This window comes from Prinia subflava, chromosome 6, assembly GCF_021018805.1.
Source record: "Prinia subflava isolate CZ2003 ecotype Zambia chromosome 6, Cam_Psub_1.2, whole genome shotgun sequence".
Lineage (NCBI taxonomy): Eukaryota > Metazoa > Chordata > Aves > Passeriformes > Cisticolidae > Prinia > Prinia subflava.
The window spans coordinates 6108889-6123526 of NC_086252.1; the positions used below are offsets into that span (position 1 = coordinate 6108889).

General features: G+C 42.4%; 2 protein-coding genes across 2 annotated transcripts; both read left to right on the forward strand.

The window, feature by feature from the left end:
• The first annotated feature begins 3221 nt into the window (after positions 1-3221).
• On the forward strand, positions 3222-4181 carry LOC134551874 (UDP-glucuronosyltransferase 1A3-like). Its single transcript, XM_063399856.1, has one exon. It carries the CDS (start codon positions 3222-3224, stop codon positions 4179-4181), a length of 960 nt encoding a protein of 319 aa, XP_063255926.1.
• A 3553-nt stretch (positions 4182-7734) lies between these two features.
• Positions 7735-8775, forward strand: LOC134551875 (UDP-glucuronosyltransferase 1A9-like). The gene is made up of 2 exons (XM_063399858.1): positions 7735-8637; positions 8752-8775. The coding sequence occupies exons 1-2, from the start codon at positions 7789-7791 to the stop codon at positions 8773-8775; spliced, it is 873 nt and encodes a 290-aa protein (XP_063255928.1). The 5' UTR covers positions 7735-7788.
• The last annotated feature ends 5863 nt before the right edge of the window (positions 8776-14638 follow it).

A 14638-nucleotide genomic window follows, 5' to 3' on the forward strand; every position in this document is an offset into this window, starting at 1 on the left:
TCGCTGTCCAAGGCGCGGGGTGGAACGCCAGGCTTTAAGGTGAGCTTTAAGGTCCCTTCCAATCCAAACCATCCTGGCATTCCACAAAGACCAGCTCCGTCTTCCAAATAAACAGTTATTTTGTGTTGAGGATTTACTACAGGGATTTGGGATCTCCTGCCATGAGTTTATTAAAAGATTTTGGGATCTCCAGCCATTGATTTATTAGAGAGGTTTGGGGATCTCTTTCTGGATTTATTAGAAGGATTTGGGGGTCTCTATTCATGAATAAATTGGGGAGCCATGGGTTTATTAAAGAATTGTGGGATCTCCAGCCATGGGTTTATTAAAGGATTTGGGGATCTCCTGGCGTGGACTTATTAGAGGGGCTTGGAGATCTGTTGTCATGAAGTTATTAGAGGGATTTGAGATCGCCTGTCATAGATAGATATATTAGAGTGATTTTGGAATCTGTCTGGATTTATTAAAGAGGTTTGGCATCTGGCATGGAGGGACTTGGGAATCTTCTCACGGATTTATAAGAGGTATTTTGGGATCTTGTACTGGTTTGAAAGCAAAACCAGTGAGACTCCAAGTCAGAAATACAATTTAATAGAGAGAGAAGAAACAAACACCGAAAAAAGGTAAAAATAACATAAAATAAATGCAACAGTACAAAGGACCACTGACAGAGTCAGAATGCCAACCTGACACCCTGTTGGTCAGGGTGTTGGAAACAGTCCAAAATAAGTCCTCCTGCAGTGAGAGTTGTGGCTCTGCTGAAGTAGAGATGATCCTCAAGAAAGGGTCCGTTCATCCTGTGAGACTCCAGTGGGAACAGGCTCCCTTGGTGTTTGGAATTGCAGGTTTTATCCCGGTGGAAAGGCTTTGGCTCCTCCCACTGGGTGGAGCATCTCCCAATGGGATGAGGTGATGTTATCAGTGATGTGAGAGGCCTTCAATGGCCCATTCACAGGGGATGTCCCTCGGAGGAGGATGGGTGGAGGAAGAGATAAGAAGGCCCTGCCTTATCTGGTGTTATCAGGTGTCCCATTCACAGAAGGCATCCACGCACTTCCCCCCAAGAGTTACAAGAGATAAACAACAATATCTTCCAACCGGTTTCAACAGATGAAAAGAGAATGCACATTTTTGGTTACATTTTTCAATCCAAGACAGATCTCCAGTCATGGATTTATACTAGCCTTGGCCAGAGTGTTGGAGTTATCCTAATAATTCCCTAATGAGCCTGGAATAGACCAGCCTGCAATGACAGAATCATCAGACTTGGAAAAGACCTATAGGATCACCCAGTCCCAGCTTCATGCCACCACTGCCATCATCACCCCTAAACCAATCCCCAAGTGCCACATCCAGGCTCTTCGACACTGCCAGAGATGGCAATTCCACCACCTCCCTGGGCAAATTATTCCAAAGCTTAACCATTCTTCCAGTGAATTTATTTTTTCTTCTGATACACAGTCTGACTCTCCCCTGGTGCAGCTTGAGGCCATTTCCTCTCCTCCTTTCCCTAGGGACACAGCAAGACACCCCCATCCCACCCTATCTCCAGTAAGGGCGTTGTAGAGAGCGACAAGGTCCCGCCTGAGCCTCCTTTTCCCCATAAACACCCCCAGTTCCCTCAGCTCAGGAGATTTTTTCACCCCTTCCCCAGCGATGCACATGGCTGCCCCCAAATTTGTGACTTTTCTCCAAGTCCAGCCTTGCCACTGACCCTTTGTTCATGTGTGAACAAAGAGCGACTTTGAACCTGGCCCTGCTGAAAACCCAGCAAATTCCAGAATTCCTGGCTGGGATAACCTGGGATAACCACGCCAACCAAGGCAGCCTTTGGCAAGTTCACAAACACTGACTGAGGTACTGATTAACTTCACCCATCCCGGGATTGCCTTTGCACCCACTCCTCACGCTGAAGGTTTGGATGGAAAATTCATCCTGCAGCAGTCAGGAGAGGAGGGCAGGACATTTCCCTGCCAGCCCTCTCCTTATCCCATTTCTGAAAACAGCTGGGGTGCTGTCCCAAAATACACAAATTAATGGGGTTTTTGTGAGAAAATGCTGTTTGCTAAACTGGTCAGCTTCCCACTGCCCAGTTTCAAGAGTGCTTTATGAAAATCTGAACATCTTGAGTAGGTGTTACTGTGATGTTTTTTCTTCACACTTTATAACAGAAGCTTCAGAGAGTGTTTCAGTCTCTTTTACCTTAGAGCTTCTCTCTCCTACTCTGACGCTCAAAAATTTTGTTTTCTGAGAAGACATCCTGACATAAAACTACTCTCTGCCACCCTCCCAGCAGAAATAATTAAAGACATTGGTAAGGAAAAACAAGAAAAATATATCTGACTCATCTGAGGAACCAACATGCAGTTCACTTTGATGCATTGACTGTGGTATGAAGGGATATGAGAGAAGTTGTGTGCCTGAGGGATGGAGGCTGCATGGCTCTGAATATCCTGGGGTGCTGTTTTTTTAGTTTTGGCATCAATGGCAGTGCTGTGAGGCTGGGGAAATCACATCTGTGCTGAACGTGCTCCTTGGTTGAGTCAGGTGTAAAACCTGAGGCTGCAGTGGCTGCTGAAACACATTTAGTGCTGGTCTTATTCCTGGTGGGCAGGAGTATTCAGCTGCCTGAGGGCCAGCTTCCAGGCTGGGAAACAACTCTGTAAAGTGAGAACTTGGGCTAGACAGAGAGAGGTCAGCACCTCTCTCAGCACCTCTTTGTGGTGTCCCTGGCCCTGAGGAGATTCCTGCCAACTCAGAAGAGCCTTGAGCCTTATCCTGAGTGTCTCCTGATCCATCTCTAGAGGAATCACCTGAAGATCTCTGTCTCCAACATGGAGAGGCTGTTTTCATTTGTTACTGTGTGCTTGGGAGTTGTTTACACCAAGGCTGCCTCCCTGGGTCCTGGCCAAGGTGTAACACAAGATACAACAAAGATGAGGAGTCCTGAGGGATCTGAGTAGCAGCTTGAGGAGCTCACTGAACACCGAGGAACTGCAGTGACTCAGCATTGAAAGGGTCACCAAATCTTGGCTTTCCAAGTAAGGAGGGAAAAGGCAAAATAAACCAACCACAGTCCAAAGCAGTGATTCATTAACTACAACAGTATTATAACAGAGCAGAGTGCAACCTATCCACTCATCAGTTGCTTTCCAAAGCATCTTCAGGCCACAACCTGCAGGAGAAATCTCTTATACAGCCTCTACTCTGGCCACAGCAACATGGCTTTGAGGCTTTGCTGTGCCTGGATTTCCATCCTCCTCCTCCTACCCGTCCTCTCGGATGGAGGGAAGCTCCTGGTGGTGCCCATGATGGGAAGCCACTGGCTGAGCATGCAGGAAGTGGTGGAGAAGCTGAGCGAGAGAGGACACAAGGTGGTGGTGCTGGTTCCCGAGGTGAGCTGGCACATGGAGACAACACAGGCCTACAAGGTGGTCACATACCCAGTGAGTCAGACCCTGGAAGAGCTGGATAACTCCTTCAAGGAATACTTTGCTGCGCACCTGACAGAGAAGCCCTTCCCTCTCAATGTCCTGGCAATGTACAAGGCCTATGTACAGGCTTTCAACATCTTCTTTGGGCAGTGCAAGGACCTGTTCCGCAGCCAGGAGACCCTGAGGTTCCTCAACCAAAGTGGTTTTGATGCCATCCTGACGGATCCAATTTTCATGTGTGGGACCATCCTTGCTCACCATCTCTCCCTCCCTTCTGTGTTCTTCATGAGGGGATTTGGTTGCGACCTGCACTTTGCAGCCCCACAGAGCCCGAGCCCTCCATCCTACATCTCGAGACTCTTCAGCTTCAACTCGGACAACATGACCTTTTTCCAGCGGGTGGAAAATGTCCTGATTTCCCTCCTGGAGCTCCAGTACTGCAACAATTACTATGGAGAAGCACTGAAGCTTTCCTCAGAAGTTCTTCAGAGGGATGTGTCCCTCACGGACCTTGTGAGCTCCGCTGCCGTTTGGATCCTGAGGTTTGACTTTGTGTTTGAGTACGTCAGGCCAGTGATGCCCAACATGGTCTTTGTTGGGGGGATCCACTGTGCTAAGAAGAAACCACTGCCTAAGGTAATGTTCCTTTGCCTACAGATTGTACATTTCCTGTTGGAAAAGTCATTATGCTGTTTCAGGAAGTTTATCGCTACTGATTTTTTTTTTTCATTTCTGGTCATGATTTAATTCAGCCAGGTTTGGGTAGTTGTTTTCCACAGGCTGAAATCAAATAATCTTGATAGACACTCAAATGAATTAAAGAGGGTTTTTAACAAACCAAACAAAAACACGATGTCTATTGAGGTTTGGGCATCTTCTCTGAGTACTAGAAGCTGGGTAGTTGTAAAAGCAAAGTCCTTCTCTGCATGGCTAAATCAGCCTTGTGAAGGCGGAGGTTGTTACAGTTTGTACCAGTGAAGTCCCCATGTCCCAAGCAGAAGCAGTAGCATTTTATCAGCAGCAGTAGAGGCAGCAGCAGTGTCAACCCATATACTGTGTCCCCTAGGCATGAGCATCCTAGCACTCTCAAAGCAGTGCATTTTTATTCTATTTTTAGGCAATCAGGCTTAAACATGAATTTTCTACAATAGTGCTGGACCTATTCTAAGCTAAAACTGATATGCAACAGCATTTGTAAATTCTTACACAAATTTTACGCATATAGCTCTATCTGTTCCATCTAGGAATGCTTAGCAAGGTTACAGTGTTTGTTTTTGTTATGTCTAGGACTTAACTATCTTTGCAAAAGGCTTCAAACTTCAAACTAGGCTTTAAGGCTTCTATTACTAACTCATACAGGCTCTTTTTTGTTTACTGTTACAAATACCAATCCAAAAGTCCAATTAAAAATATAATTTGGTTTATTAAAAGATCAAATTACAGAATTTTAGTAAAACCCCCCAGTGGAGTTACGTTGACAATGACCCGGGTGAACTGGGACGCAGTATCTGGCACACTGCCAGCCCTCCCAAGTTCACAAATTTGCCTCGTTTGGGGCTCAGGTTTTATACACTTTATTTTGCCCCGGCACAAGATTTCCCCACAGTCTCTTTGTTCTCGGGACTGGTTATTCGAATTCATAGTGGTCTGTTGAAAAGATTTTCCTCTGGTAGTGTGAGGTGCCAATTTCGGGCTTCCCGTGGGTGAATGGAAGCTGAGGTTTGTGAATGGAAAGGCGTTCTTCTCCAGAGATCCAGGCGATGATGGTGCTCTGATGGCTCTGCTGCCCACGGGAGGAGAACTGATTTCTTACCTTAATGTGTCCTTCTTTCAGATGCCAATCTCCTCATCTCCAGTTCCTGGCACCTTATTGTGTCCCCCGAATAGTAGTTACTGGGTGGTGCCAGCCTAGGAATTCTAATTCCATGGCTGGCTGGAATTTAGGTTACAATTTATTTTACATTTTACCAAACCATGATTTTTATTATGTTATTATCCTAAAAAACACGAATTAACCCACTACATTTATTCCATTTACGACACCTAAAAATCCTCTACTTATTTAAAACTTAACTTGTATTTCTGCCTCATTTCTGGGTGGATTTATGTATCTTAATTTCTCGGAAGGTTTTAACTCAGTCTTCACATCTTTGGACACTACTGGGTCTGTGTGTTGGGGGCCCAGGGGGATTGTATGCCAACAATCTATCAGATGGAAATTACTGTCCTTGGTGAAGGTGTATTAAACAAGAACCAGATCCAGTTTTGATTTCATTTTAATGGCATCTGACATACATTTCTTTCCTTGGATCGAAAGCCCAAGAGTCATCTTTTGTTTTTAACGCCAGGCTCATCAGCATCTGTTTATTCACTTTAGTTTTGTTTTCAGGACAAATTATTTCCAAACTGGCTGTCTGTGTTAAGTTACTCCTGTTTGTGAGGGTGAAATATAAATGTCACATTGAAATGGCAAGAAATAATCTTACAGTTGTGGATTTGGTGAAAGACACTTGAATGCAGAACTCAGGTAAGTTTTTGTACCTACTCGACATCTGCTATTACCTGAATTGTTGTGCAGGGTTTTTAAAGCTAATCTAGAAATCAAAATCTATTTTGATAGTCACCATGTCATCTCCATAATGATAACACTGGACATTTCTTTCCAGGCACAAAGCAGGACACAAATCTCTTTCCTATGATATTGCTCCCGTGAGAAACGATGCTCACTTTTAAAATTTCAGAGGTTTATTAAACCTTAACAAAATATAACAAAAGACTGAATAAGGAGAAAGAGCAGTGCTGGGAGTCTCTATGACTAGCAACCATGTGCTCATCTACAACATGGATGGTTTGCCTTTTCTACTCCTAGCCCTCCCAAAGTCTTGTCAGCCAACCCCTTCTTTGCCATCCATTGGTGGAGATTCCTTACATCTTGATTGGAGGTCAGGTGTTGCCATACTAACAAGCTGGCCCTCCTCAAATGTGCCCAATACCAAGGCCATCCCATGACAGTAATACAAGGGACAGGGCAAAGAGGACTATGGGAGGACGTGTTACAGAAACATTATTATACATCTACAAAACCTCTTCTAACATACACATAATATTTATCACTTAATTGTGAGAGCCAACCATCTCATTACCCATCTATAACCAAGCCCCCTTTTCCTTTTCTATAAGTTATTTGGCTCAAACAATTAACTCTTATTTTCGATTCTGATAATTTACTCCTACTTCTCAAAGTTGAAATTTTGGAATACTAGCATCTGTTGATGTGGGCAAGGACAGTGGGAACAGAAAAAAACCCTTAGGTTTTCCTTAGGCACACTTACTTATGAATTGGTTGGAGCAGACAAAAGTGAATCACAGAGTTCCAGTATGGCTTTTTACCCCCATCTAGGTCTATCTCGGTGATGAGTATAGAGGTCAACTTGGTCTTGCCCTCTCCTCTGTGTTGTTAATTGCACCCATATTGGATTTTGAAGGAAAAGATAGTTGAGGAATGATAGAGGTCTGGTTATGGTCATTTTGCCCTCACCTTACCATGCCTATGGGGTTGCTGCCCGCCACAGGGCTATAGAATCTTCTCAGTGAAGAACACGGTGCTGTGAGGCTGGGGAAATCACATCTGTGCTGAACGTGCTCCTTGGTTGAGTCAGGTGTAAAACCTGAGGCTGCAGTGGTTGCTAAAACACATTTAGTGCTGGTCTTATTCCTGGTGGGCAGGAGTATTCAGCTGCCTGAGGGCCACCTCCCAGGCTGGGAAACAACTCTGTAAAGTGAGAACTTGGGCTAGACAGAGAGAGGTCAGCACCTCTCTCAGCACCTCTTTGTGGTGTCCCTGGCCCTGAGGAGATTCCTGCCAACTCAGAAGAGCCTTGAGCCTTATCCTGAGTGTCTCCTGATCCATCTCTGGATGAATCACCTGAAGATCCGTGTCTCCAATATGGAGAGGCTGTTTTCATTTGTTACTGTGGGCTTGGGAGTTGTTTACACCAAGGCTGCCTCCCTGGGTCCTGGCCAAGGTGTAACACAAGACACAACAAAGATGAGGAGTCCTGAGGGATCTGAGTAGCAGCTTGAGGAGCTCATTGAACACCGAGGAACTGCAGTGATTCAGCATTGAAAGGGTCACCAAATCTTGGATTTCCAAATAATGAAAAGATAAGAAAAACCAAATAAGGAAAAAGCAATATGAGCCACCCACAGTCCAAAGCAGTGAATCATTAACTACAACAGTATTATAACAGAGCAGAGTGCAACCTATCCACTCATCAGTTGCTTTCCAAAGCATCTTCAGGCCACCACCTGCAGGAGAAATCTCTTCTACAGCCCCTACTCTGGCCACAACAACATGGCTTTGAGGCTTTGCTGTGCCTGGATTTCCATCCTCCTCCTCCTACCCGTCCTCTCGGATGGAGGGAAGCTCCTGGTGGTGCCCATGTTGGGAAGCCACTGGCTGAGCATGCAGGAAGTGGTGGAGAAGCTGAGCGAGAGAGGACACGAGGTGGTGGTGCTGGTTCCCGAGGTGAGCTGGCACATGGAGACAACACAGGCCTACACAGTGGTCACATACCCAGTGAGTCAGACCCTGGAAGAGCTGGATAACGCCTTCAAGGAATGCCTTGCTGTGCACCTGACAGAGAAGCCTTTCCCTCTCAATGTCCTGGCAATGTACAAATCTTCAGTGGACACTTTCAACATCTTCTTTGGGCAGTGCAAGGACCTGTTCCGCAGCCAGGAGACCCTGAGGTTCCTCAACCAAAGTGGTTTTGATGCCATCCTGACGGATCCAATTTTCATGTGTGGGACCATCCTTGCTCACCATCTCTCCCTTCCCTTTGTGTTCTTCATGAGGGGATTTGGTTGCGACCTGCACTTTGCAGCCCCACAGAGCCCGAGCCCTCCATCCTACATCCCGAGACTCTTCAGCTTCAACTCGGACAACATGACCTTTTTCCAGCGGGTGGAAAATGTCCTGATTTCCCTCCTGGAGCTCCAGTACTGCAACAATTACTATGGAGAAGCACTGAAGCTTTCCTCAGAAGTTCTTCAGAGGGATGTGTCCCTCACGGACCTTGTGAGCTCCGCTGCCGTTTGGATCCTGAGGTTTGACTTTGTGTTCGAGTACGTCAGGCCAGTGATGCCCAACATGGTCTTTGTTGGGGGGATCCACTGTGCTAAGAAGAAACCACTGCCTAAGGTAATGTTCCTTTGCCTACAGATTGTACATTTCCTGTTGGAAAAACTCAGCTCTACCGAGATGCGGCAACGGAGAGGTGTTTTTAAAGATTTTATTCCATTATCTTTCTTGTAGATAATTGAGACCCAAAAGATGTAAAACTCAACAGCATTTTATCAGAATCCAGACTATTTCTTTGTTACAATACCTTATAAATACTCTTCAGCCTATTAACTTTTGCCACACAATGCTGCTAATACTTCTTACACCAATCACCTATTTTACTCCATGTTGTCTTGCTACAATGCATCTTTCACTATTCTCATTCTCCAGAATATCTGGTCTGTTTTCAAGGCACTCATTTGAAACTTGTTTCCAGTTCAATTTCTCTCTCAACGTCTTCCCTATTCCATGGCCTTTGTACGCAGCACACCTTATCTCAGAGTTTGTATACAGATGTACAAGACTATGTGAGCTATCAGTCAAGCTTTGAGAATCCTCTCCTTCTTTCTTGAACGGTAAAAACTTTTTTGATGGTCTTATTTATTATTTGCTGCACACAGTGCACATGGTATTATCACTAATATTGCTACTATAACAATTAATACATGTAAACCTATTTTGCAAAGGTTTTTTAGCTAAGGTGCAAATGTCTATCATTTAAAAAATTGTCTAACTATGATCTACCATCTGTTTTAATTTGATTTGCTAAATATTTTAGGTTTTTTGAAGCTGTTTCAGGATGGACTCTGAATGGTCAGACAAATTCATACAACACAATTTTTCAAATTTTGTTCAACTATATCTATATGCTAGTAATAAAAAATCAAGGCTGGTCTGTTCTGTAAGGTTGCATGTTTAACGGCAGCAACATCTGTCATGATATTACTAATTATAATGGATGTAGCATTGATTTCTTTGCTCAGCTGACATTCTAATTGGTTTAGTTGTTGTAATGCTGCAGCTGAGGCAGGTTGAGGTAAAAATAAACTTGATGTAATTTGTTTTGCAGGGGTTTAGGGCTTAAAATTGCTATTACAGTTTTCTTCATAATGATGGGCTGACCTTTTTCTTTTCTTTTTTTTCTTGATGGCTTGTTTAACATTAGGTGTTATTACACTAAGCTATTTGATATTACAGGGGCTACTTTTAAATTTTGAGAGAATGTCCTGCCAGGCTCTAGCTTCACAAATGAGCTAATATCTTTTTGGCAATTGCTGCAGGAATTGTCAAGATCAATAGTTTTACCCTTAGGGGGCACAGGGTTGGTACAATTGCACTAAACACTTGAGTTTTTGTACATAGGAGGATGGGGAGTAACATTTAATTTGAGGTCTCTTTGGTACTTTCAGCACAAAATTCCATGGTCAAAGAACCAAGAATTTCTACTTCTTGAAGTTTAAAGGGTGCTTTAAGAATATTAGTGGCTCAATGATACCAATTGGTTACGGGATTTGTCTCGTTGGCAACTGTATGCTAATAATTGTTACGGTTAGGTATTGGCTTTGGCTGGCACTGGCATACTCACCAAACAGGTTGCAAAGGGTTTGTCTGGGATTGAATTAGTCAAACATATGGTGTCTGAGCTTGCTGACTTGGCCAAAGTAACCTAAACATTTGTTTTTGTTGATTTACAGGCATACCTGCACTGTAGCAAGCAAGTAAAACTAACAGGCACCAATCTATCGTTTGATCTGACTCTTAAGTTTTTGTTTAGTTACTCTTGGCAAAAGGCTTTTTTATGTATTTTAATTTTCAAGTAAATCTTTCAGTACATTCAGTTTTTGTGTTTTCCCAAATTTGTTTAGGGACTGGCTAATTATAAGGTACTAAATTGTCCTGTTGACACTCAATTTTGCACATTTGGATATCTTGGGATTTTTTTTGACACAATGGACACTATGCTTTTGCTAAAAGAGCTCTATGATACTAACGATTTTTACAGTATTAACATTGACGTGAAAATTAAGGTTTGCAGTTTTTGCAGGTTGGGCAAGGGACGTTGTGCATGAACTGTAGTCTTCCTGTGTGGCTCACGTCTGCGTGCTCGTTTCCTTGCTCCGGGAATTGTCAGTGTGGTCTTGTGCTTGATATGGCTTCATGTTTTTCGCTGGAATCTACTTAGGTCTCGTGCCTGTGGAAACACAAGCAAACCTTTTGCCGTAGGTTATTAAACGAAACAGAACTTCAATTTGTTTTGTCTCAAGGTTTCTAATTAAAACTGGAGGATTTTCTATCAGTTTTGCCTGTGTGTTTGAAAAATGCCTAAAAATTGGTGGATTAGGTTCTGTAAATGAGTTATTTAAAAATTAAAAACATATAAAGCTTTACTAAACCTCATCTGAGGCATTGCGTGGGTCGTTTCCCCCTTTTGTTGGTCTAAAATGCTTTTTAGAATGTGACGTGTCCTTTTAATAATTGCTTGACATGTGTGAGAGTAGGGAATTTTCTAGACATGTGATCAACACTCCAGTCTATTAGAAATGTGGCTGATTTTGAGCTGTGTATGCAGGGTTATTGTCTGTTTTTATTTCTTGGGGGTACACCTAATGAAGCAAAAGCTTGTAGAAAATGTTGACCAGCATGACTCAGTTTTGCTTGTTCAAAAATGTTTGGCAAGGTGTTTGTAACAACTATTGTTATTTTTAGCAGTCTCGCACTAAGTTCCCGCTCAGAAGCAGTGACTATTTGACTAGGATTAACATGATCTTAATTTAAAGCAAGGATAGATTCTTCAAAAGGAAACTGGGAACTGTACAAACTCAAATTATCTTTCCAAGGGCATAAGTCTGTTAGTTGTCATGCAGCTGCTGGTGAGGCTTTTCTCACAGGTATTCTCAAGAGGGCGAAATTACGAATCTTTAGAGGTCAATGTCAGGGCTGGATGGCAATCAGGTAATTTTTATTTTCTCTGGGTCTCATTTTTTTGTAGGTGATCAATGTTTTTCTAGATGAGCAGATAATTATTTTGGACCTGTTGGTAATAAAACATAGGCATACTTTTTCTCTAAGTTAGTAAATTAGCTAGGCCTTTTCATTGTATACCTAATTAAAAATTTTATGTAGAAATTTTAGAAATTGCCTCTGCACATGCAAATTTTCAAAGTAGTATTGCTCTGCCAGGGATCAAATTTGATTTCTTGTTATGAAGACAACATAAAAAGCAAAACAGTATGTGGCAAAGCAATAAACCCACTAAGCAGAAATAAATCAGATAATACAAGCAATTAGTAGTACATGAGAGAGAAAATGGTGATTTAAAACAATGCATTAGCAATTCCCTAAATACTGTACTGTTAGCCAGGGTCTGCAATAGCTGGCGAGCCTTATTTTAAAGCGAGGGCTTAGAAAATCATTCCCAGGTATGATTCTCAAATTTACTTCAAAAGGGTGTCTAGCTATTACAGGTTTGAATTTGGCAAGTCAAAATGACCTGAGTAGAGTTTTGGTGCAGAAAACACCTGGGTTTGGCATACTTCCTGACTGGGTAAGACCAGGACTTGGCTAAGGTCTGGGCCTTAACTGGAAGAGTGTCTCTAATATACTCTAAAAATCTCTCAGTAATAACAGTTAGGAAAAATTCTTAAAATGATACATGTCTTTTGGATAGCTATACAAAGATATATTAAAGTTTGTAAAGTAGCTGGCTTTGTCATTTATCTTTAGTTAAGCAGTCAATGGTACTATAGACAAATAGTAAATGAGTTAAGTAATGCCTGTTATAAAAAGTCAGTGAATTCACATCATAAGACTAACAACATAATCAAGATTATTAATATATCAGTAGTAACTGTCTTAAGAAATTGAGGTAATATTTTCCTAGGCATTTATGCATATATGACATTAAAGCAAAAAAAGTAAAAAAGCATTAAATAGCTTAGGACTAATAACAGTCATAATAGGCAATTGTTACTCATTCATCAGTGCTACCTGTGGAAATAAAACAGCAGAGATTGTTCTTATTTCTATAACAAAATTGCTGTATCTTGTAATTTAAATGGGCAAATTTTAACAGAAATTCATTTAGGCTTTGTATCATTCATTTGTCAAGGTAAAAAACATGCAAGTAAACAACTATACTGAAACAGCACCAATATGGATTTATTGGAGGGATTAAAGTACTGCAGCTTTTTAAGATTGCTTGTACAATAGATTTGAGTTTGGCCTAATAAAAGTAATAGGATATAAATATTGAAGGCTAAACTAATAAAAATTCAGTTATATAATAGTGCCATGAGTTTTACACAAGTAATTTGGTTAGATTAATGAGTGTGTAAGATTAATACTTATATACAAATGGTTACTAAGTCAGGGGTTCCAATTATTCTAAAGAGTAAGGTACTGTTTACTCTATTTGTGGTCTATTAATATACTTAAACTGTTTTGATATCAGTCTAATTTTAATTTAAATGTGTGTCTTAGTTTGAAAGACAGGTGTCTGCCATGGAAAGCCAGAGCTTCCCTTGGAATGGAGAATGTAAACTCCCTCCGAATTATTATAATTTTGAAATTAAGGGGCTCTCAGGCAAAAGTATGGGGATAGAAATGACAGTTCTTTACTGCTATGTAGAACAAGGCAAACAAAACAACAACTACAGCATTAACAAAAAAGACCAGAACAAGGAAACCTTGTGACAGCCTTCTCAGCTGAGACGGAAAGGGATGGAGGAGAGGTTTTGCTTCACAAAACCCTGGGGCAGTCTGATCCCAGTGTCTCTGCAGGATTCTGAGGAGCACCAAGCTGAAATGGCAGCAAATCCTGGGCTGGTGGATATCAGAAGCTCTGCAGTGCCAGCTGGAACTGTGGGACATCCCGGTGGGCAGGGACATGCGGGGCTACAATGTAGAAAAAACACCCAGGGCACTGCTGAAGAAACACTGGGCACGGGGCAGCAGCAGCAGCTGCACTCCAGCGAGGCAGGAGAAGGCGAGCTCAGAATTCCTGGACAGGCAAACAGATGGTGGTAGATTCCTAGGTAGGACTGGACTTTGGTGGTGGCAGTGAATTCTCCCCACAGTAAGCAACAGCTCGACCATGCTTCTTCCAATGCCGAGAGCGAGAGAGCACAGCTGCCCCCACCCCCATCCTTTACCTGCCCCCCAAAAATGAAAAATGAAGGAAAGAGACAAAAGAAGGGTAGCTGCATGCTACACTCCTCTCCTCACTTTTGGCCATCTCTTTCTTTTGGTCAAGCACCCACAAGTACCCAGCAGTCAATGTCCTAGCAACTTAAGAAAAAAAATTCCGTAACTAAAAAAGGAAGAAATTTAACCCCCAACAATGTAGCAAAGAAAAATAATTACACTTGAATCACTAAATAGTTGTACTGAAAGATACACAATAAAATTGCCTTATTAAGACTGTGGTGTAAAAGACAAGGAACTGGTAAAGCTGACAGTGAAGTTTCATGTACTAATTATAGCAAAGTCTCAACTACTGCAGATAAAGTTCAAAGTTCGCTTTTAATGGGAGCAAGGGAGTGTTAAATTTACAACTTAGCTAATTATTCTCAGTAAATCAAGCAGTCTTGTTCCGTTACTGATATGTAGGAAGACACCATATTCACACAAACAGCTTTGAATCTTTCTAGTAATAATAGCATTAAAAATCCCAAATCACAGGTCAGTGAAATTAGGGGACAAATTTTAACAGAGTTTTGGTTAGTACATAGCATCAGTTGATATTCTGATGTGCTATAGTTTCAGCATGCCCTGCAGGCTACGATCTGAGGCCAAGCAGGGAGGCCCTCGCAGCAGCAGCAGCCGTAGGTACAGCTACAGCCACAGCCACTGCTTCTGGCAGGCATCATGTGGGGAGATAAAGGTCTGGTTCTTTTTCAGGGTTGACAGGTCCAGGGTCAAAGGGGTATTTTTCATCTTCATAAACTATAGTCTTATAAATCATCATCTAAGTGGGGAGAATTTCAGCGGCTAAGGGTGGTGCAGCCGGGAGTGGTGGCAATGGGGCTGAGGGGACTACTGAAGATGCGGCCGAATTAAACTGTTCACTAAAAATTTCAAT